The sequence below is a fragment of the Triturus cristatus genome, chromosome 6 (genome assembly GCF_964204655.1).
Source record: "Triturus cristatus chromosome 6, aTriCri1.1, whole genome shotgun sequence".
Taxonomy (NCBI): domain Eukaryota; kingdom Metazoa; phylum Chordata; class Amphibia; order Caudata; family Salamandridae; genus Triturus; species Triturus cristatus.
The window spans coordinates 1,501,909,298-1,501,934,357 of NC_140589.1; the positions used below are offsets into that span (position 1 = coordinate 1,501,909,298).

The following is a 25,060-nucleotide window of genomic DNA, read 5'->3' on the forward strand; positions in this document are numbered from 1 at the left end:
CGGGGGGGCCCCGGGTGAAGGGGGCTTGCTACGGGCCCATAAAGTCAGATTCCGAGAGCCGATATGTGTCGGAACAACCGATTCGGAAAGGCTGTCCGAATCTGACACCCTAATCGCTCGGCTGGAAATGCGGTCCGTAGACCGCTATGATTCGGCTCCGATTGACTCGGTTACTCTCAATGCCTTTCAGAACCGAGTCAGAGAGTCCGAACGCTTTCCAGCCATCGCAATCGCTCGTTGGGAAAAGTGTCCGAGTCGGTCGGAAAGGCGGGTTCTGAATCGGATTTGGACGAATTAAATGCCGTTCGAAGCCTTCCGAACGACATCGTAATCGACCCCTCAGTAGTAAACTTAGATGTGTGAGGATATCACATAGAAAAGATGGGAAAGATGGTGGTTTACACTCATAGGTTTACAAATAGCATTTTGTGGTACTTTAGTAGTACTCTTGTAGTTCTACTAGCTGTACTACAAAATGCGGTTTGTGCATAGGCCCCTGAATTTTTGCTTCCAAGACTTACTGCAGAGTTGTGAAATACATTTTTCTGAAAAAGGCTTGGGGGTTACTGCAGCAATCGACTGCGATGTATAGCCTTCAACCTCACAGGGAAGTTAACTCCTGAAGTGCCAGTCACTTAAATGTACAAAACGCTGCAATCAAAATGTCAAAATCCTGAAGGATTTGCAGTTTTTTCTTCCCAAAAAGTCCATTTTTAATTTGTGAGACTCTGCAAACATGTTGTATTTTCTCCAATAGTAATGTTTATGGGTGGGGACATGGATATTCCATGGAGACAGGCAGAAGGGAGGAGGGTTGGCACTAAAAAATGCTCGGATCACCCCAAAGTACTAACTTCGTATTTGCAAACATTTTCAGTTTATGTCCTTGGAAAATGTATACATTGCCTTCTACATAAGAGTAAATATTTCATGATGATTTAAGTGAAAGGGTTTTTCTACTTGGGAAAAACAGTTTTCTAGATGGACAAAAAAACAAGACAAATATTGCTACAAAAGCAATTATTTCCCATTTGCCACACATCGTTTTGCCAATTGCCCACACAAAAGAACGCTGGTTTAGAAGGACACCTGCTATAGTGTCCCTGCTAGGTGAGAGTACCCAAGGGAATGCTCACACAAAATATAAACAATGTTTTTTTGTAAGCATATTATGTAGGCTGTCAGTGTTCCTTGCCAAAGCTGAACATGCAGCTTGCATGCATGTGCTGTGGGAGAAGGAATAGGAATTGCAGGACACCATGGGAGAATAGCCATCACTGAAGGATCTAAAGACAGAAATAAACCTACAACAAAACATATCTTAGAGAATTGTAGCTAACAAAAACTTGACTCTAGGTCTTTAAATAAAAATCTAATTTATTAAGGGTGTGAAGTTAATACAAATTGACAGGAATACCCAACGATAAAACATTCATTTTGTACATGTCCTTTTTATTTGGGTTTGTGCACGTGTTATCATCATTAAAAAGATAGTGGAATGAAATCAATTGTATATTTACATCATATATTCGTAGGAGAGCGTCAGGTCTGCAGTTTTTCTGCACAAATTTGGTTTCATAAAACAGTTTCTATTCTAATTTCATTGATACTGGGTAGTAAACACTTCTTTTATATTTGTTTCTCGCCCTGTCTCAAGAATTAACAATATAGAGAATTGTGAATGACAGCTAGGAGCTGGAAATGCATCTTCAGATATCCATAACATAAATGAATCATTTTTCATCATGGAAGGGAGTGAAATTCTAGTGGTTTTCTGCTTGAACAAGAAGCTGAACGTTAGTCCCAACAACAGTATTCTATATCAGGTAATTCTTTTTGAGCTAGAACCACTTTTGGTGCAGAATGGGGCATGATGAAGCCCATGGGTTCCTGGATAGAGTAAATGGCATGGATGTTCATGCTTAAGCGTTTCGTATTCATTTCATTGTTTTAAAGTAAAACTCAAGGGCTTGGCACAAAACTCAAGGGCATAGAACTTCCACGATGGACGGTAAATAAAAAAAACTTGCACAGCACAGGAAGTAGGGCCAAACTGGGCATTCTGAAATTCTGGCTTTTTTCCTTGCACTACAAAATTCGACGGGTGAGTGCACTGCCCCACATATTCTGTACCACTGGCTTTTTTGGGTGTTTACCTAACATGCACTGCATTGCATTTCCTTGACCACTGCTCTCATACCCCGAGGGGAAGTCCGCTGTTGAAAATCCACGGAAATGTTACATTTGTTTAATGTACGACTCACACACAACCACTTGCCACCCAACCAATTCAGGCCATAGATTATCACTTTTGCAGCTGACCTACCGTTTTCACAGTGCCATCCCATCAATTTTCATATGAGCTGGGCAGGAGGCAACCTATCTTGCCCAGCGCCCAAGTGCAATGTAAAGTTTAAAACAAGCAGGCCATAGGAGGCTCAAGCAGCCACAAGCAGCCAATCACCAACTATCTGGGTTAGAGGCACGGCCAGTAAGAGGAATTAGGGCATCTCTTGATATCTTTGGCTCTGCTCAAAACTCACCTGCACTGTGTCCTGCTCATCGAGAGTCACAGCCTGGCTGGTGCTGGAAGGTGGGGGGTGGAGGGGGGGGGGACTTTTGGTGAATGCCCACTCATTGAAGTGGCCTGGTCTGCAAAGGACACCAGCCTTACTGAAATACGCTGGGACCTCTTCCATTGAGTTTACTTATCACGGACTCCTATCGCCATTGTGACCCGTGGCTAGAAAACGGTGAAACACATTAAAGGCATGATACTTTTGCATTTTTCTTGCTCACAGAGGATGGCTAGCTGGACAAAAAGCCAGTTATGTACGCCCGCTTTCCATTTTGTAACATACTGATACCAGAGTCAGGAATAGTTGTAATGCAGAGTGGCAGCACCTCCAATAAATAAGCTGATGTGGTGACATGCTCCCCATGTTTCTTGGTGTCTAACAGCATTTCATGCACCAAAACAGCATACCCAGGGCAGTCTATGTCTCGATAGTTATCATCAATTGCGGCAGATTAGGAAGAGTAAAAAATTATAAAACAGAAAAGGCAAGAGTTGGGGAGGGAGAATGGACAAGTGAGGTTGTGGAGAGTGGTGTGAAGAGGAGGGTCTTATGAAAGGAGAGGAGAAGATGATGGGGAGAGATTGTTGTAGCAGAAGGTGGGAGGATGGGACGAGGCAGGGATGATGGGCAAACATCATAGTGGAGGCCCAGTGAAATATAATGGAGGTGAAACAAATGTAGGTGGTGGACACCAACAGGAGGTAAGTAGATGGGGAGTGCTCGAGAGCAAGTGGGAGGATTGCAGGAGAAAATTCAGAATTGAGAAGAAGATGCGAAGAGGAGAGTCATTAGTATAGCAGCAAGAAATATTAGTTGAAAGGATGGCAAGAGGTGAGTAGCGGCCCCTGGACTCTTGGCGCTTCAATGAATTGGCATTGCTATATCTAATGGTGGAATACACTGCCTGAGGACTGAGTGCAGATTTACTGCTTCCATGTCTAGTGGGACAGTTGCAAGTTCTGACTTTGCTCGAAGCGGATTAAGGTGCGTTAGATTGATATTTGTGTTGGGCCTAGAAGATCATGGCAGCGGGAATGGTAGGGCATATATGTGGCCTTCTTCCACTTTAACTGTACTAGCACAACCGAAAAAAAAATCTGTAAAAAAATAGGTTGTCTCTACTGACAACCTCTTGTATCAGCTCCCTTTTGAGTGACATCTAGAATGTAACGTTCAGTGACACAATTATGCTAAATAATTTTGAAACCTGAAAAATATCCTAACTCTTTTGGGTCACGGAATGTTGGCAAGTATGCTCAAGTGCTCATGCACACATTTTGTACACACATTGGAACTACAATTTTACAGATTGTCATACAGTACAAATTCAAACACTGCAACGTTTGCCAGACGCAAATGTATATTATGACGGATTTCATTGCTCTTTGTGCTGAAGGTGGTGACGCATATTAACCTGTTGAGGTCCTCCTCCCGGATCGTATCCAGGTACACTCCTTGTTTCTCCGTCTGCTTTTGTTCTAGGAGCCATGTGGGCCCATTTCCTAATTTTCCAGCATGAATCGTTCCTGCTGTTGTTGGTAATTAATAGTTCAATTCATAAATATTACAATTGGCTGTTAGCCAGACGCACCATATTAACTCTAACTGTTGTCCTCAGGTGTAAGCATGTCTCCCCCTCTTCGGTCCTGATGAAGACCCCGCTCCCAAGAATTTCAATTTGCTGGTTCTTTTAGGGGTCGAAACGTCGACTGTTCCTTGTTTTTCTTCTAACATATGAGATGGACAGTGATTGTACAACTGCTCTCTTTATTTATGTTGTTGCATTTATGTTTCTTGCCATAGAAGTGGCAGGCAAGGTCCTCTAATTGATTGTGGATGTTCTCTAATACACGACCTTCCCCCCTCACACCGTCTGCACTTATCCCAAGTTATTTGCACTTATCACTTCACATGCACGTGCTCAAACCAAAGATGATGATATTGACATGTTTTTTGTCCTTTGAAAGGTTGATATGTTGACCTAATTCTGTGTTCAAATGATTAAATCCTGTCATTTATGCATTTACGAGGTTGTGTTATAATTTTGCATAATTTTTCCCAACAAATGTGCTTTCTAAATTGTTGAAAATTATTCCACTGTGACTGCTTTTTATGCACCGTCTCCTAAGAGCAGGCTACTCTTATGGCAGAGGCAGCCACAGTTCACCACTGCAGCTTTGCAGTGCGACATACTCTGGAGTGGCAATCTAGAAGCCTCTACAGGGCCACTTTCCAAAGTGCCAGGTTGCACATGACTTGGAAGTTTGAAAGTGGGAGTATATACTTAAGCAGTCATTATTTGGGAGCGGTGTGGAACAGCGGCCAAAGTGCTGACTCCAGAGCACGGGGCTCACATTTCCTTCCCCACGCCAGTGACAGGTCAGCTTAGCACCATGTGACTCTGGGCAATAGCTCATTTATTCTCCCTGGAGGCTCCCAGCGCCTTGAAACCTTAAGCGGTGATATGTTCGCGCTTTACAAAACAAGGATTATTTGCAAACAGCTTACAATTATGGAGTGCAAAGATAATATACATCAGCTTGTAACATGAGTGTATGGATAGAGCTGTGGACACTGTGCACTAAAGAAGCTAGACAAAAAATACATCCCTACTAGAGACATGCTGCTATGGTCGGCTCATTTGATGAAACTAGACAGGGAAGGATGGGGAGATAGGGCTATCTTCTAACAGATTACTTTTTCATGGTTGGTTTTCTATTTCAGAGGCTGTTTTAAAATATATTTACAGTTCCCAGAATATTGTGTTTCAACATGTCAAGATCCTATGCCAGCTGATGTCCACAAAAGTCTTGTATGCAACACACAGGGACATCCATCTGTTAACAGTCTGGCATCTGTAAAGTATGATTGTCTTGCAAGATCCTCTCTTAGATTGAAAAAAAGAGTTGGAGAATGTTGGGGGATGGAGAAGCTTCACTTGTGGAAACAAATGAGCAATCTGATCAAAATAAAATCCTGATGGAAACAAATGAAGCGGTGAGGTCTTCTCACTCCTTGCCTCCAGTTAGTTTATGGAACAGATCTTCATCTAGAGTCTCGTTATGGTCTTTGGAGCGCGTAGACAGAAAGATATAGCCACCAATGTATTCATGGACAATCTTGCAGCCTGCACTCAGGCATTCGAATGCAATGGATAAATTCTGGTCGAATTCAATAGCAACCTGAAATACAACAAAGACAAGGGGCTTAGAAAAAGCAACAGAACATCTCAAACAATATAAAGCCTTATCAATTCGAGGGGGTAATTGTGGACGGCATAAGAGTACTGTGACTCAGAGACCATAGAAAAGTCAAATATCTGGATAAAAATATAAAATGTATATCTATTCAAGACTACCATGCAAAAAGTTAAGCAATTGATTTGTTTTTCGTATTACTGATTATTTAATCCTCATGATGGTATAATGTTATAGCTTTAAATAAATGTATTCATAGAGTTCAAGCACTAGATCATAGCAACTCTTTTGTGGAAGATTACAACTCAACACAATGCAGAAATGACATGTACAATTTGACTGAGTATGGACGTGCTAGATTTAATTGAAAGGCTACCGATAATCATTCAACATTTGAATTCTAAATGTGAAAGGCAAACATTTAAATTGGGAATTCTGGACCATTCTTTGGCATGCAAATATAAGCCTTTTTTCAAGTCCTGAGCCAAGTAATTTTGCTGGTGCTTTGAAATAGTCATCGTCATAGCACTGCAGTGACCCAAACTAGTCCTGTAAGTATTTGAGACTTTGGGTCACGTATTGACTGGGGTGTGAGCCCTGGTCAAATAGCAACCACAATCCTTATCAGGGTAAGGCACAAACAAAGCCCAAGCTAACCTATGCCCAACCCCCTGCTAGTTTGGCACAGAGCAGTCAGACTTAACTTAGAGTCAGTGTATAAAGTATTTGTGCAACACTTCAGACAGTAAAACAGCAAAAATATTACACAAAAAGGATCCCAAACCAAGTTAGAAAAATAGAGCTGAATTTAATAAATACAAGACCAAAACAACTAAAATCCAAACAGTAGACCTGGAGTTCTGAATTTTCAAAGAATAAAGTGTAAAATAGCACCTAAAAGCATAAAGAGCTAGCTGCTGCAATCTGGTCACGCAGGACCAGGTCAAAGTAACAAGTACAGGCCGACTACAATGGAGCGCAGGTCGGCTACAGTCTCAGATTATTCCCGCTGAAGTTTTACCTTCTAAAGTTTTGTGCCAAGAGTCCTGTTTGCATTAGAGTGTCACGGGAGTCTGTTGGCGTGGGCAAATAGCAGGAAGGGCGTCACGGACAGGTGGGATGGAGCTTTGTGTTGGCGGTTCCCTGTGAGAGGTTGTTACTGCAGTGTGAAGAGATGGGCTGGCGGTGCTATGTGCTGATTTTCGGTGTGAGCGGTGTGGTCTTGATATGAACGAGCCCATTTGCGAAGAGCCCAAGTTGCTTGATTTAAGCTTGCTGAGCCACACAGAGTGTCTAGGACCTTAGGGGCACAACTTGTCGATCAAGAACTCGTTGCAGCTCGATCCAGGAGCTGTTTGGGGAGCCTTTAAGATCCCTGAGGCTCAGATCAGGAGGCCAGCAGACTAGCCCTTGGATTCACTCTGGGGATGAGGTTCAAGATGAGGTTAAATGTCCAGTTCTTCCTTGCCAGGCAAAATGGCAGCAGGTCAGCACAGCAGGGCAGTAGTTCCTTTAGAGTAGCAGTTCAACAGAATGGCAGTCCTTTCATCAGCACGGCAGTCCTTATTCCTGGCAGAGAATCCACAGGTCCAGAAGTGTACTGAAGAGTTGGTGTCTGAGGTTCAGGATTTATACTCAGTTGTACCTTTAAAGTTGGGAGAAGCTTCTAGACGAATACCTTTGAAGGGCACAAATGCCCTGTCTTCCTATCTCTGGCTCCAGACTAACTAAAGGGGGTATGCAGCTCTATGTGTGGAGACAGTACACAGCCTATTCAAATGTAAGTGAGGCTGGGCCCAGCTCCTCCCTCCCATCCTGCCAGTGATGGCCCATTCAGTCACATCCAAGCTCAGTGTGTGGCTGTCTAGGAGGAATACACAAATTCTAACTGTCAACTACACCCAATCATGTGACTCAGAGACAGGCTGCAGGCACCAAATGGCTAAAGCAAGAAAATGCCAACTTTCTAAAAGTGGCATTTTCAAGATTGTCATTTGAAATGCAACTTTACAATAAGTTAGGATTTTAAATGGTGATTTAGGAGACATCAATCACGAACTGGTTACCTATAACCCTTTGGAAATTATACTGATAAAATGCAATAAGGTAACTTCACTGTTATCTTATGTGAGAGGTAGGCCTTGAAGGACTGAAAAATTATCTTAAGAGTTTTTCTCTACCAGGACATGGAAAATTTGAAAGTACATGTCCTACTTTTTTAAAATACGTCACACCCTCCCCTCTGGGATGTCCAAGGCCTACCCTAGGGGTGACTTATATGTATTAAAAAGGAAGGATTGGGCCTGGCAAAAGGTTTACATTGCCAGGTTGAAATGGCAGGTTAAAAACTGCACACACAGGCTGCAATAGGCAGGCCTGAAACATGTTTAAAGTGCTACTTAGGTGGATGGCTCAATCAGTGCTGCCGGCATACTAGTAGCATTTAATTTACAGGCCATGGATACATGTAGTACCACTTTACTAAGGACTTACAAGTAAATTAAATGTCAATTGAGTACCATATACCATGTTTGTTTCAAGGACAGAGCACAATCACTTTAGCACTGGGTAGCAGTGGTAAAGAGCAATGAGTCCTACGGCCCGCAAAAACTCAAAATTCAGGAAAAAGTGGATGGTAAAGGCAAAATGTTTGGGGGCGACCCTGCAGAAAGGACCCGGTCGAACACTGACCCACTGTGTTCTGCTAGCAGTGGTACATAAACCTCTCATTTGCTATTTTAAGCATAATGGCATGCCACTGATACTTCTGACGTTATGTATCTTTGTCCATGAAAGTCAAACTGGATACCAGAATCTTCACAAGCTTGTTTTTCACCTGGACATTTATATTACTTTGCATGCATAATAGTACTTGTGGATTTCTGTGCTCCAAGACCCTCTTCATGTGGACCATCAATGTCACAGGAGTTACTAGAGTGTATCACATAGTCCCAAACGCCTAGTCAAGAGTATGTATAATTTAGAAAAACAAGTTTAAGTGGCATATGGAACTTTACTTCTAACATAAAGGCTCTAGGTAAAATCAGCTTGCTACTGCTATCTTATCCCTAAGTGAGAGAAAACGTTTAGTCCAAAAATTTGCTGCACACCTTCCTTGGCAACAATCCTTCAGTGTTAATCTTACACAACACAACCTCATTGCAATTTTTCTGATACCCAGATATTTAAATGCCCCTCGCAACCACAGTAAAGAACAACTTTAGAAGTTCAATATTTTCAATGCAAGGGAATGAACAAATTATGGATTTAGAAAAGATTATAACTAACACTGGTGGCTTATTAAATTAGTCAAAGGGCTCCTACCATATGCTCCACATTTACCGAAGGTGTTGAGCATATTCAAATATATCCATCCAATATAAATATAGGGGCTTATTTATGAGCCCCAGCAACACTTACGCCCCGCTTATGAGTCACTTTTTGTGATGCACCAGTGGCGTAAAATATGCGTCATGTTGCGCCCTTTTTACAAACTGACGCATCTAGGCAGATGCGTCACTTTGTAAGCCCCTGCTCTACAGTATACCTGCGTCAGGTATAATGTATGCAGGGTGGGCGTTCCCCTGCATCAAAGCCTCGTAGATGTGGCGCATTGATTTCTATAAGATTACATTGCACCACTTCTAGGACGCTATTGCGTGAAAACCTTACGCCTGCCTCATGGCAGGCATAAGGGTGACATGGGTCCTTTCACATGGGGCTTACCCCATGTGAAAGGACATATTGCTGGACTTGTGTCTGTTTTCAGACACACCCCAGACCACTTTTGCGCATACAGATACGTCAGGAATACTGACATATCTGAAACTCTTTGCAACATAATGCGCCGTAATTTAAATATGGCGCATCTATGATGTCGCAAGGATAGCACACTGCGAAGTGTCACATTGCTGCTTTGTCCGAGTGATGCAACACTTCTCATAAATGTGGCCCATAGTGTGCACAGATGCCACTTTACCAAATTATTTCAGGATATAGCTTACTGCGCAAAAACTCTGGAGAGGAACTTGTCAACTCATCAAATAGTATGCAAATGTGCTCAGGAAGTTTTGCAATAGAACTTGAAATAGATTAAAACAAAAGTGAGCCATCTCGAAAGAAGCGTATATTATTTTTTTATGTACAAAATGTATACAACAGAAGTCATGCGGTATATTTCTGCCCACATTTAAGGGAAGAAAATATCTCTTGATGATGTGGCACAGACAAAAAATTAGTAATTGTAAAATAAGAGGTGCACTAATGATAAAAATTGATCAAATGTTATTTCTGAATTTCCCTAAATGTTTTCGATTTTAAAAATATTTGTAGGTGTAGTATACAATTTGTTTTCCTCAAATATGTTGTAGAACAAAACATTATTACAATCAACTGATGTTTCTATAGTGTACGAACATTTTGTGTTGATGTCTTTGAAGATGGAATCAAAACAAATACAATTATTTATAAAAGTGCAAGAGCGGGACGTGTATGGTGTAGAGGGAGTCTTTATGTGAGTCTAAGCATTTGCTGCTTGTATTAAGTTAAGGTGGTGGTACCAGCATATGGTAACTACTCACTCAAATATCGTTGGCATGAAAACGTTTGTGCAAATGAGAGCATAAAGTGATACATATTATGTCTGAAGCAACTGCTGTTTCAATGAAAGAGTGTAACATGTCTCATTAGGTAACGATTGTGGTAGGGAATATTGTAGCCAGAATATCGAAGGGTCACAATATCACAATATGCCCAGAAAAATTGAGGGATAAAATATCTAAGAGTCAAATGCGCAGAAGGAGGTATGGATTTACTAATCTTAATTTCACATTTACTTACAAAGGAAGATTTATACAATACCTTTCGATAATTTGTCCTTCGATATTCTGGTGACACTTAGATTTTTTGCCTTTGTTATTCCTGACTCTCTCCTAAGGTAGGAGCAATTGTGATGATGTCTATCTCTGATTATGACACAGAGTGTCTCTGCCAGCTTGTGGACTGCAAATACTCCACTCCAATCAGTCAGGACCCTACTGACCTCCTCAGTACTCAAATCACCTATATGGTCTCAACAGCCAAAACCCTAGGCTGGATGTTTAAGAACAAGGTGAATTTCTTAGTGATCTTGCAACCTAGAATCCCCTATTTCTACACCCTAACCAAAATCCATAAGGGGATTCTACCCCCTCCAGGCAGACCCATTGTCTCTGAGATAGGTTCCTTGCTAGAACCATTCTCAAAATCTGTGACCATTTCCTCCAACCTTGGGTTAAAAAGACACCTTCCTTTTTACAAGACACTAGAGATGCATCGAATCGTATTGAAGTGACTAATGACTCACAACAAATAGATCTTTTGGTCACTTTGGATGTAGAAGTAGGGGTGGGCGGTGAACTGTGCTCCGCCGGCGGAGCTTGCGAAGTTTTGCCACCCCACGCTCCAGTGCATCTACACACTTTTAATTACCACTGCTGGAATAGTTGTACAACTCCATGTTAACTGTCAAATTCCCTGAATGATGATCACCAGCTACGCAGAAAGGCACAGTACAGCAGTTTGATATGGCAGGCAGAGCAGGATTACAACCATTTGAGCAGGTCTGTGTGCTATAATTGAATACATTCTATTGTTTAAGGTGCTCTTGGCAACAATACATGCTTCATTCGCTTTATTCTCATAATTAAAATTCCATTGTGGTCTAAATAAAAACTGAAAAATGTGTAGTTTTACCTCTTTTGTTTCCCAGTTTACATTCCATTGCTTCATGTTTGCGAACATCCATCGTGTGTTTGGAACACCAGTGGCAATATCTATCCTTATTAACCTGTTGTGTGAAACACCAAGTAGATCTTTGTTTTTGCTTCCCTTAAACCTGTAATAGGAAAATAAGTGAACCAATAATGTATGCTACATCAATATCTTGGTTTTATTTTTTTAATTTTGCACTCCAAATTCTTGTTGCCAGAACATCAATTAAAAAAAGTTTACTGACGGTAAGTATGTATAGGCAAGTACAGGATTACATCTTAGCTCCATATATATGGACCTTGATTATATATATATTCACTGAAAAAAACACACGTTTTAGGGATGTTATAGTTAGACATTACGCTCGTACAAAACCAGAGAAATTCAGCCGTTCTAGTTTGTTGAGATAACTATAACTTGCGCCCCCGCAATGCACTGCAGATGACGTACATATTACCTCACTCATGACATGGTCAGTGACATCATTGGGAGTGACATTTTGATTTTTTCCCTTTGTTATTCCTGACTCTCTCCTGAGGTAGGAGCAATTGTGATCATGTCTATCTCTGATTATGACACCAAGTGTCTCTGCCAGCTTGCGAACTGCAAATACTACACTCCGATCAGTCAGGACCCTACTGACCTCCTCAGTACTCAAATCACCTATATGTTCTAAACACCCGAAACCCAAGGGTGGATGTTTAAGAACAAGGTGAATTTCTTGGTGATCTTGCAACCTAGAATCCCCTACTTCTACAACCTAACCAAAATCCATAAGGGGATTCCATGGGAATAAAGTGGCCCAAGGGATATAAAGATCTCTGGGCCAATCAGAACGCTCTATTTTTAAATTGACGCTTCGGCGAGATTCTATCGAGCCTCTCATGGAACCAACAGTCCAGATATGCAAATATTTTTGACCCTTAATTTCTGAAAAAAACTATGGAACACATTTACTCCAAATCACAAAAAAACACAATCTGTGGAGTAAGATGTCGCTTACTGCCAAATTTGGTGTAATTCTGTTCAGTAGTTTTTGCTGTAGCACTACCTCTGGAAAATGCATGGGGATTTTGTGTTTTGGGCCCACCCTATTTTTTCGTCCCCTGCTTGACAGATCTCCCCGAAACATTCCATGCGCAATATAATCAAAGAGTAGCACTTTTTGAGAAGTGTCATGGAGATTCGTCAAACGGTCCAATAGAAATGCTGACCTAACTATAGAAAACCAGTGGTGACCATCACTGGAATAGATATATACATACTCCACAACAATCCTCTCTATGACAATTCACTGTATGCTACTTAACGCTAGTCACCTGTATGCCACTCCACTATAACATACTCCAGTGTATGCCACTGTACTGTACCGCACTCCAATGTGCGCTATTCCACTGTAGGCTGCTCAACTGTACAACATTCCAGTCTATGCCACTGCATTGTACACTACTCTATTATACGAGAATACACTCTACACTATTCCACTGTACGACACTTCAATCAATGCTATTCCACTCCCCTATACGCCACTCTAATATACGCTATTACATTGTACACCACTCCTCTGTACGCCACTCTACTGTACGCCACTCCACTTTACCCCACTGCACTGTATGCCATTTCATGACTGTCCTGTCCACTTCAAGCCAATCAACTCTGCCCTTCTACACTCTACCCTATTGCACTGTACGACACCCCATTCTATGCCACTCTACTTTATGCTATTCCACTATATGCCACTCCACTGTATGTCACTAACACTCAATTTTTCCACTCTACACCACTCCCCTGTATGCTACTCCAGTGTATGCCACTCCACGCCAATACACTCTATGCTAATCAACTGTATGCGACTTCACTCTAAAGACTGCACTCTACACCACTCCACAGTATGCTAATATACTGTACGCCACTACACTATTCCGCTCCACAACACTCCAATCAATGCAATTCCATTATACACCACTACACTGTACCTAACTCAACTCTGTTACTGTACCCTACTATATTGTACACCACTCTATTGTATGCTATTCTACTCTACATCACTCCACTCTACCTCACTCTAGTGTACACTGTTCCACTGTATGCCACTCCAGTGTACAGAACTCCACTGTACGCCACCCCACACTATTCCACTGTAAGCCACTACTCTGTACCTCTCTCCACTCTATGCCAGCCACCTCTAGACCATTCCACTGTACACCACTCCATGCAATTCTACCGTACGCCAATCCACTCTAACACACTTCACTGTCTGCTACTGCACTGTACACCAATACACTGTATGCCAACCCACTATACACTATTGAACTGTACACACCTCCACTATACGGCACTCCACTCTATGATATTCTACTCAATGCCACTCTATGTCACTCCACTGTACACCCCTCTACTCTACTCTACTCCACTCCACTGTACGCCACACCACTCTATCCCATTCCAGTCTAAGCCATTGTATTTAAAGTTTGGTTTGTATAGAAGGAGTAAATAACCTTTGTTTTTTTCATTATATATATATATATATATATATATATATACACGTATACATATAAATAAACTATAATTTACTTTTTAACTACTTTTTTAAATGTAACAATTTCTGTGTAATTAACCTTGTACCTTATCTCTCTATACAATCAAGATTGTTTTGTATATTTAACCCCTTCCATGCTCATGTCGAGTTGGACTCGTCATGGCACACAGTGGTCGTGTGCTCATGACGAGTCCAGTTCATCATGAAACATCGCCTAGGAAATCCCACTGGTGCGGGCACCAGAGGGATTCCCTTTATGCCAAAAGAGCCTCGGGAGCTGAGGAAGAGCTTCCCCAGCTCCCGAAGGGCCCCCCTGGTTTCGCTAAAATGACGATCGGCGCGCCCGGCGCGCTGACGTCATTTCAGTGAAACCGAAACTGAAATGAGCCAAGAGGCTCATTTAAATTTCCCTTTAACGTCCTCAGGGGGCTCTCTCAGCTACGTGAGCACGTAGAAAGACGGGAGAGGTATCGTTGGAAAGGGGAGAATCTCCCCTTTCCAATGGTACCCCTAATCAGTGGATCCCTGCTTGGAGACCACCACAGGAGGGCGATCCCCAAGCAGGGATCCACCCACTAGACACCAGGGAGGGGGGAGCGGCCCCTTGGGCAAGGGCATTTGCTCCCCCCAATTTAATTCGGCAAAATGTTGTCTTTTTGCCCACCCTGGGGGACAGATGGGGGCAGTAGCCCCCAATCTGAGCCCACTAGACACCAGGGATTTTTTTAGAAAGTAAAAATAGGGGTGGGGCTGCCCAAAACGGGCATGCCCATGCCCCCACCCCTGCAATCATTACAGTCTTTCTGCCTCCTCTGGAGGGCAGATGGGGCATTGGCCCTTAATCTACCCCTTCGGGGGGCAGAAAGCCCACTAAACACCAGGGATTTGTTTTTTGAAGTTTTTTATAGGGTTGGGGCTGCCCGAAACGGGCATGCCAATGCCCCAACTCACCCGCCACCATTACAGACACTATACGCCAGAGAATTTTTATTGCACCATTATTTTTAGGGTGGGGGCTGCCCAAAATGGACACGCCAATGCCCCCACCCCGCCACCATTACAGCCTTTCTGCCCCCCCGGGAGGCAGATGGGGACAGTAGCCCCCAATCTGCTCCCAGGGGAGGGCAGAACGCCCATTGACACCAGGGATTTTTTTTTGCGCATTTGTTTATAGGGTGGGGGCTGCCTGAAATGGGCACCCCAATGCCCCCACCCCAGCAACATTACAGCCTTTCTGCCCCCCCGGGGACAAGATGGGGGCAGTAGCCCCCAATCTGGCCTTCCCGGGGGGCGCAGAACGCCCACTAGAAACCATGGATTCTTTTGTTTTATTAGTGTAGGAGTAGGGGCTGCCCAAAATGGGCATGAGAATACCCCCATCCCACCCCAGAGAAATTCCAGTCCTTCTGTTCCCCGGGAGGGAAGATGGTGGCAGTGGCTCCTGATCTGCCCCCTGGGTGGGCAGAAAGCCCACAATGCGCCAGCGAGAACGCAGGCTTTTTTATGCGTGGGGGCTGCCCAAAATGGTCATACCAATGCCCCCACCCCCACACAAAATAGCCACAGTCTTTCTGCCCCCTTCGGGGGCATATCGGGACAAGCCCACTAGGCTCCGACTTTTTTCAGCAATGTGCCTACCTGTGGATTTTGGGCCCTAGCGCAGCTGGCACGTAGGGAAACCTAGCAAACCTCTACATTTTTGAAAACTAGACACCCATGGGAATTCAGGATAGGGTAACTTGACTGGCTCTCACCAGGTTCTGTTACCCAGAATCCCTTGCAAACCTAAATATTTGTCCAAAAAAACACATTTTCCTAACATTTCTGTGGTGTAAAGTTCGGGAATCTGCGTGGGTCCACACATTTGTGGATCCACGCGGATTCCAGAACTTTCCACCAGAGAAATGTGGGGAAAATGTGGTTTTTTGGACAATTTTTTAGGTTTGCAAGGGATTCTGGGTACCAGAACCTGGTGGGAGGCAGTCAAGTCACCCCATCCTAGATTCCGCTGGGTGTCTCGTTTTAAAAAACTGTATAGGTTTGCTAGGTTTCCCTAGGTGCCGGCAGAGCTATGGTTCAAAAACCACAGCCAGGCACTTTGCCAAAAAAGGGGCATTTTTCACTGCGAAACTGAGGTGTGTCCACATTGCGTTTTGCGCTGTTTCCTGTCGTGGGCACTAGGCCGACCCACACAAGTAAGGTACCATTTTTCTCGGAAGACTTTGGTGAACGTGGAGTGAGTGGAAATTTGTGGATCCACGCAGATTCCAGAACTTTCCACCACAGAAATGTGGGGACAATTTTGTTCTTTTGCCAATTGTTTAGGTTTGCAAGGGATTCTGGGTACCAGAACCTGGTGGGAGGCAGTCAAGTCACCCCATCCTGGATTCCCCTGGGTGTCTAGTTTTCAAAAATGTATAGGTTTGCTAGATTTCCCTAGGTGCCGGCAGAGCTATGGTTCAAAAACCACAGCTAGGCACTTTGCCAAAAAAGGGTCATTTTTCACTGCGAAACTGAGGTGTGTCCACGTTGCGTTTTGCGCCGTTTGCTGTCGCGGGCACTAGACTGACCCACACAAGTGAGGTATCATTTTTTTCAGAAGATTTTGGGGAATGCGGGTTGGGTGGAAATTTGTGGATCCACGCAGATTCCAGAACTTTCCACCACAGAAATGTGGGGAAAATGTTTTTTTTTTTTTACAATTCTTTTTGTTTGCAAGGGATTCTGGGTTAACAGAACCTGGTGGGAGGCAGTCAAGTCACCCCATCCTGGATTCCCCTGGCTGTCTAGTTCTAAAAAATGTATAGGTTGGCTAGGTTTCCCTAAGTGTCAGCAGAGCTAGGGTTCAAAAACTACAGCTAGGCACTTTGCCAAAAATGGTCATTTTTCACTGCGAAATTGAGGTGTGACCACGTTGCATTTTGCGCCATTTCCTGTCGCGGGCACTAGGCCGAACCACACAAGTGAGGTACCATTTTTCTCGGAAGACTTTGGGGGATGCGGGGTGGGTGGAAATTTGTGGATCCACGCAGATTCCAGAACTTTCCACCACAGAAATGTGGGGAAATGTGTTTTTTTTGCCAATTGTTTAGCTTTGCAAGGGATTTTCGGTAACAGAACCTGGTCGGAGGCAGTCAAGTCACCTCCTCCTGGATTACCCTGCGTGTCTAGGTTTAAAAAATGTATAGGTTTGCTAGGCTTCCCTAGGTGCCGGCAGAGGTATGGTTAAAAAACTACAGCTAGGCACTTTGCCAAAAAAGGGTCATTTTTCACTGCGAAATTGAGGTGTGATCACGTTGAGTTTTGAGCAGTTTCCTGTCGCGGGCACTCATTTGACCCACACAAGTGAGGTGCCATTTTTATCGGGAGACTTGAGGTAATTCAGATTTGTAAAGCAACTGGTATTACATAATTTGTTCCCATTTCAGAAATACATAGGTGTCTTTCATACCGATTTTTCCATGTATACATTTTCCCACAATAATTGATATATACCCGGTACATAATAAAAAGCCATTGCAAATTGCTGCTCAGTTTTTGACTCTGGGTTCGTCGGGTTCTTGGTGAACCTACAAGTCCTATATATCCCCACAACCAGAAAGGTCCAGTGGTGTAACGGTATATTGCTTTCAAAGAGCTGTCATAATTAGAAGAAGTTACAAGTGAAAACGTCGACACAAAAGACTGTTTTTTTCAACTAATTTTCTATTTTTCCTATATTTAACTGTTAGTTTCTATAAAGAAACCTTGATGGGTCTACACAAATGACCCCTTGATGAATTCAGAACTGTGTCTACGTTTCTAAAATGTACAGCTTTCCAGGATCCATTATTGCTTTCATACCCATTTCTCCCATTAACTGGAAGGAGGTTGAAAGCACAAATAGGCTATGTCCCAGAAAAATGCCAAAACTGTGTAAAAAATTTTGGTTTTCTGACAAAAGTCTATCATTCCCTAAAAGCTGAGAAAATGGTCATTTCAGCCCCACAAACCCTTTTTTGATACCATTTGCAAGGAAAAACCCAGACGCATTCATTTGCAGCCCTTTTTTCCCCATTTTTCCCCCCAAAAAACAAATGTAGCTGTATTTCGGCTAATTTCTGGGACACCTCCAGGGGAATCCACAAACCCTTGGTACCTTTACAATCTCCATAATGTTGGAAGAAAAGGACGCAAATTTGGCGTGGATACCTCATGTGGTCAAAAAGTTACAGGGGCCTAAGTGTGCACTACCCCAAATAGCCAAAAAAAGGCTTAGCACAGGGGCCTAGCAGCGAAGGGGTTAAACATTTTAAATGAACTTACCTGCATTGTGAAATCCTTTTGATGGGCTTGATGAAGCGCTTCTTTTAATGGCATGGTCTTTGCAATGTCAAGGGGCAAAATTCCTACCACCTCATCATAATTTGTACGCTCCAGATTATGTGTCTCCACCTAGCAAGAAGTGATTAAACTCTAAAGGACCAAGCCAACATCTTTTTCTGGTCAGTCCCCATGTTCTTGCAGTGTATATGTAAATACACACACACACACCCCCCCACACGCAAACACACAGACACAATTTCAAGGACATAGTAATCTGTAACAGCCTTATCTGGTGGTTAATGGTTGATTGATAGATACTTTTGGCTTATTCTTGCAGTTACACAGGTGCTTGAGGTAGCCCGAGTGTGCTAAAGAATCAGTATTGTCCATGCAGCTAAGCACTGAGCCGGTCCTTCACTTATTGCCATAGGAAATAGGGTGATGTTCATCCGAGATGTGGCTGTCAAACCTACTGCTGTGCTAGTAACATTCCTACATGGGGACTGGAGAACTCAATGGATTTATCTCAGTAAAACATTAAAAGGGATTCCATGAAGACCAATGCACCTTGCTTGTTAAACACATAGGCAAACTTGGTCTCAAATAAATCTCCGTAAAGGCAAATGAAGACCAGCTCCTAAGTTGGTTCACGTTCCAGTGTTAGCTGACGGGTGCACTTTGGATTTTTCTCTGGTATAGCTGCCACCTACTATCAAGTTCTCGGAGTGGCTCTGTCAAAAATTAGGGACTACTCAAATAAGATTGCTAGGCCTCATCTGCTTTCTAGGCATGAAGATGAAATATGTCAGGCCCCCAATGAAGCGACTTGACAATGCTCTGTGGTGAACACAGAATCATAGAGCAAGCAATCGGTCAATGGATGCCCTCACGCTGGGCCACTGGAGACCCACAACTTGCAGGTCACTTCAGAGGAGGGATTTAGAAAAATGAAATTTATGAAAGGTTGTCAGCAAGTAAATAGGTTTAGGCAAGAGAATATGAAGGCTACTGTCTTGCCCACAGAAAAAGTCATGATTTTTCATGGGGAGAGGATGTGGTCCGTCGGCTAGACTGCCGACTTTGGTGCTGGAAACCAGGGTTCGAGCCTCGGGGTCGCGTCCACATCATGTGATTCTGGGCAAATCACTGAGGGGCATATGTATCATCATCTCCATTTGCGATTCTCAAATAGCGATTTTTTGAGAATCGCTATTTGAGAATTGCAAAACGGGATGTATTTAAAAAAATAAGGAATACCTTCCCATTCATTCCTATGGGCCAGGAGGCCCATAGCAATGAATGGGAAGTCCTTCTCAATTTGCGAATCGCTATTTGCTAATCGCAAATTGAGAATATTTTCAAAGGTGCAAGGGTGTCATGATGACACCCTGATGCATCCCTGAAATCAGCATGTGTGCACATATGGCGCACATACATTCCCTAAGGGCATGTATGTACACCACATGGCACTTTGAAATATGCAAAAAAGTGCATATTTCAAAGAAATCGCAACTTACCACCAACTTGAAGTTGGTGGTAATTTGTGATTTCTTAAGGAGAAATCGCACAACTTGGGTGCGTGTTACATTGCATTTAAGAAATCGCAATTTGCGATTTCTTAAATGCTTACGCAAACTTAAGAAATCGCAAATTTAGCGATTCCTTAAGATTGCGAGGCTGAAATGCCTCATACATCTCCTTTTGCGATTTTGTATTCGCAAACGCTGTGTGTTTGCGATTCGCAGCGTTTGCGAATACAAAATCCTTTCATACATATGCCCCTTAATCTCCCCGTGCCTGAATGTGTAATGTAAATACGGTGCTCATGTAAAGCGCTCCAATACCTTCGGGTCGAGTTCGCGCTATATAAAAGATGCAAAAAAAAAAAATAGATAAAGAGAAAGCCTGAACCACGCACCAATAATGAAAATACCTGACCATTTCCACTGGAGCTTGAAAGAAAAAGACTGAAGGTTGAGAGCCAACAGGCACATATTGGACAGAATGAGCCAGGAGGAAAGGAGGACTAAATGTACTAGTATATTCAGGTAGATAGAGAAGCAAAGGAAGATGAAAGAGTATAAGAAACGCTTTCAGAGAGATTGCATGGAATACATTACTTTACAAAGAGGCCTCTGTACAGCTTGGGCATTCTTCAGTCATAGTTACCTCACAGTGTAATATGTTAAACCGAACTCCGGCAGTGACTGCCATGCCTGGATAAAACGTAATTTCGCTTCCACGAGCGGTATCTGTGCCACATTTTGGTGTGCTTCCAGAATGCGAGCAGCCAACTGCAAAACACAAGCATGTGAAAGAATGATGCACTGCTGGCGACACGCCCACTGCCTGCTTCATATACACGTCCAACATATTTTTGGATTCAAATATTTATACACCGTATGGAATCATTAGAATATGATTACCACTGTTTCCACAAACATTATTCAAAACTTCACAGAATGCCTGATATTTGTTTGCAGACTTTGAAACACTGGCATGAGACATGCAGGCTGACTTGCGAACGTGCTTTTGTTCTTTTTGTTTATTTGTTCAGCGTCATAATACAGCCAGTAGAGCATTTATAAGCGCTTTCTATACCACACACTCTACTAACAGAAAAAATAAAACACTGCCATTTTCACAGAATAGCACTGAGCAGCAGAGTTTTGGGGGGCTAGTTCAACATTTACAACAGTTGTGAACAATGCTAGCATGATTTATGATTTACCAGCCAAGCTGCCAGGCCACTGGGTATGCAGTATTTTTAATAGGAGCATCAGGGAATAGAGCCATACTTATTAAATGCTGTGAATTAATTCTATGGGAGAAAAGATACACCTACGAAGACTAGAGAAGGCGATAATCAACCTAAAAGATGGGTCAACTGGATTTACCAGGTCATTCCACTTGCTGCATGGGTGATTTCTCCCTTTAGCTCTGACTGACATATGACCTCTTCTTTAATGTAGTGAGTGAGTTGATAAAGGGCGAGTGAGAGCCAGGCAGAAAGTGCCTGGAAATTGAAGGTTAATTTAGTACGTGAATATAGCTGCCTGAAATCAAATATCCCAGAATATGGATGATATAAGGGATGTTGGTTGTCTTTGGAAAATGCTATGGGTCTTATTAAGACTTTGGCGGTCCTACAGCGGCACTGCCGAAACACCGTCCACTGTAAGACTGCCAAAGCTGTGGTGTGCCCGCCTGCTAGATCAAGAGTTCAATCCTGGTCTGGCAGGCGGTGCTGCGGCGGTATGACGGCGGCGATCTGTTAGGATCATAGAAGAGACTTACATGCAGACTGCCACCATCAGAGCGCCGACTGCATCTTCCTCAATGGTGTGGGATACATGCCACACCGTGCAGGAACTTGGGGTGTAAATCCAGAGGGGCACTGCATGTGACCCCCGCATGCACCCCAAGCCCAGGAGCAGCAGTGCCTCTCTGCCACCCTTTTCATGGCGGGCAGCACCAGCATATTACAGCTCCCTTACTGCTGCACGACTGCTGAGGGATTCCCGGTGGAGGCAGCGGTCCTGTGACGGTCTGCAGAGTGGTGGTGGTCAGACCGCCACCACGAGTACAGTGGTACTATGGACCGCAATACTCGAAATAAGGCCTTACGTGCGGTGCCATTATGCCTTGAAAGTTGCCCCAGTAAAATGAAGAATTGCAAGCTGGTCCTAGTTAATTTTGTACCATTTGTGAATCAAGAGGGAATTTCTGTCTGTCGGGATGGAGAAGCTGGGAACAGCTCCAATTCCATGTATCAAAGCCATACTGCATTGAACGTGCTCACCCCTTAGACAGTTGCGCACTGCAAATGTGAACTGCATGAATGTCAGCTTCTAATGTCAGGAAGCCAGGTGGTTTAGAGTCAAATGAGTCCCAGAAGATACAGAGACCTGCAAAGGACACTGTTTGAGGGTGAAATACGGTCTGCTCGAAGGCCAATGCCTAGAAGTGTACAGGAAGATTGAGAGAGCCACTGCTATCCATTTGTCCATTAGTTTACTGGGGAGTATTCATAAGATGATGAGCCCTAAGGAAGCTGCCTAAGTTAACTCTACTTTAAGTTGTCAAACAACCATGAGCAGTTTCAGTGGATACCTTTGAGATGTTTCCAAAGACATGCCATCAGGGCCAGTGTAAAGCCATATTTCCTTATAGCTTTGAGTGTCCCATCAAAGTGCTGGGACAGAACTCAAACAGCTGCCCAGAAAAACACAACCTCCCTAGTTTTAACATGTACTTCAACCTAAATAAAGCATTAACCTTCAGTACAGCCCCTTATGAACAGGACTGAGGGGAAAAAAATGTGCAAGTCCTATAAAACTGTGTGCACTTGCAAGTGCCCACGGAATCACGTAAAGACGTTCTGACTTTTAATGATTTCCTATTGGCTATCATAGGTTTGCATACATTTCTATATTAATGGCTTCTCCCTTTGAAGTTTTGTAAAACTGTTAAAGCTGTTCTGCATTTTACTCTATCGGTTTTCTTTATACATTTTGCTGTATATTTTCACATTTGTAATCTTGGTTTGGGACATATTTGTTATTCTTTTATCATTTCTGGGGGTCAGACTACTGTACATGAGTCAAGCAAAAGAATTTGGGGAGTGGGGTGAAGAGTAAAACAACACAAACATCATTAAGAAATGTATCAGTAATTACAATGTGATAAAGTCACTTGCTGCGGACAGATTGCCCATGTATTGTATTAGGCCAATTCACAGACTTTCTTCATTTAACCACCTTTCGAATAAAATACTGAATTGGTTCTCCATGGTTAGTTCCACAAGAATGCTATGCCACATTGTTAGAGTGCACTTTTGGTGGTGTATTAACCCCCGTTCGGATCTCTTCTAGTAAGGCAAATAAACGTGTAATGCTCCCCCAGGTCATTTGCCGCCTTTCCATGACAGCATGGTGTGAGAAACTGGGTTGTTGATTGGGGTGTGAGCCTTGGTCAATCAGCAACCTCCATCCTTGTCAGGATGAGGCACAAGCCAAACATAAATTAACCTGTGCTCAACCCGGTGGCTGCTTGGCAAAGAGCCTTCAGGCCTGACTTAGAGGCAATGTGTAAAGCATTTGTGCAAAACTTCAAAAATAAAGTAAAAACACCACATCACACAACGGATCCCACACCAAGTTAGAAAAACAGAACTTATTTTTTTGTCAAAATAGTTTTTATTGAGTTTTATAGAGAAACAACAGCAAGGTCTATCGTATAGTCCCCCCTTCATATCACTTACACGCGGTTGTAGAATACAGTGTCTGTGACGTTGAGAGACCTCCTTTCAAATAGCACAGGTACGACATACTAAACAATAACAAATCCTAAGTAATCATCTCCCATTGTATGAGAAACAACCCCCTTCAAACTCCCTCTATCACACGAGCGAGGGGAGAGGAAAAAGGAAAGGAAAAAACTTCAAAGAGAAGCAAGGGTGCATGGATGAGACACAGTCTGATTAAATCGTGCGGCATGTACTAGTGGAAGCTCATAGTCCCAGTGATGGTCGTAAAGGTAGGCAGGAGTGATAGTGAAAGGGAACTCGGACCCCAGATTTACAATTGGAAGAGATGAAGCACCCTAGTTCGTGTGGGGCACGCAGTCAGTGGCATACCTCTGGAAAGGTAAGATACCAAGGGACCCCAAGCAAACTCAAAATTCTTTAAATCATCTAGAAAAATGTCCATCAGTCTCTCCATTGTGAGAGCTTGCGATAAGCGAGCAGGCCATTTTGTTATTGCTGGGGCCTCATTTTTTCTTCCAATCCGCGTCTAATGCCATTTTGGCGGCGCCGAAGCAAAGCCACATGATAGCTCTATCACTAGGAGTTTGTCATTTTAGTGTGGCATCACGTATGCCCAAGAGTCCAAACCCCAATATTTTCAGGATCAGGTATCCTAAGATGTCTTTAATTTGGGCAAGTATCTCAGTCAAAAAAGGGCAGATCATTGACAGTCTCACCATAAGTGGCAACAATCCCCAAGGAGTCCTCACCCCCTCCAGCACAAATCATAAGTGTTGGGAAAGATTTTGTTCAGATTAGTGGGATAGAGATACCAGTCAAAGGGTATTTTGTAGTATGCTTCTCTCAGACCTATGGAATGATTACATTTCGAAATGTCTCCCCATAATCTGCGCCATTTTACTTAGTAAATGTCTTGCAGAGTTTATGTTCCCAAAATGTTAGATGTCGCAACTTTGAGTTATTGAGTGGGGGAGCAATAATGAGTATAAAAAGGAAATTATTTCCCTGGAGGTGCCCACTTGTTTAACAAATTGCCCAGTTGGGGTCAGATCTTGCGTGGCAGCCAGTCTGACATCGGGATGCAGTGCACAGTTTTGTATAATGGTAATGCTCTGTATCTGGAAGGTGGAAGTCCCTCTTGCAATGCTCTAACCTCAAGACATCCCAGTTATGGAGAAGATCAGATAAGATAAGGACCCCCTCCTCCCTCCAAGCATCAAAGGAACCAGGTAAAAGAGCCGGAGGGAATTTTGGATTGGAGTGCAGCGGTGTATAGGGAGAAGGGAAGGTAGTCCACCCTGCTGTCTTAATGCCAAACTTAAAAATCGTTTTTTTTGGGGTGCTGAGATATGCGTTGGGTGGGAGATCTGCTATTGGCTAGCATAATACATCCCAAATAACTCGCCCCACTATCGCCCTG

General features: G+C 43.2%; 1 protein-coding gene across 2 annotated transcripts in view; it reads right to left on the minus strand.

The window, feature by feature from the left end:
• Positions 1-1,359: 1,359 nt before the first annotated feature.
• The window catches only part of FERMT1 (FERM domain containing kindlin 1), a 283,134-nt gene continuing 259,433 nt past the window's right edge, over positions 1,360-25,060 (minus strand). For both annotated transcript variants that reach the window (XM_085612639.1, XM_085612638.1), the window contains 3 exons: positions 20,541-20,665; positions 11,510-11,651; positions 1,360-5,761 (listed from right to left, as the gene is read on the minus strand). In XM_085612639.1, coding sequence (XP_085468765.1) covers positions 5,588-5,761; positions 11,510-11,651; positions 20,541-20,665 — 441 coding nt within the window. In that variant the 3' untranslated portion in view covers positions 1,360-5,587. The remainder of the gene's footprint in view (positions 5,762-11,509; positions 11,652-20,540; positions 20,666-25,060) is intronic.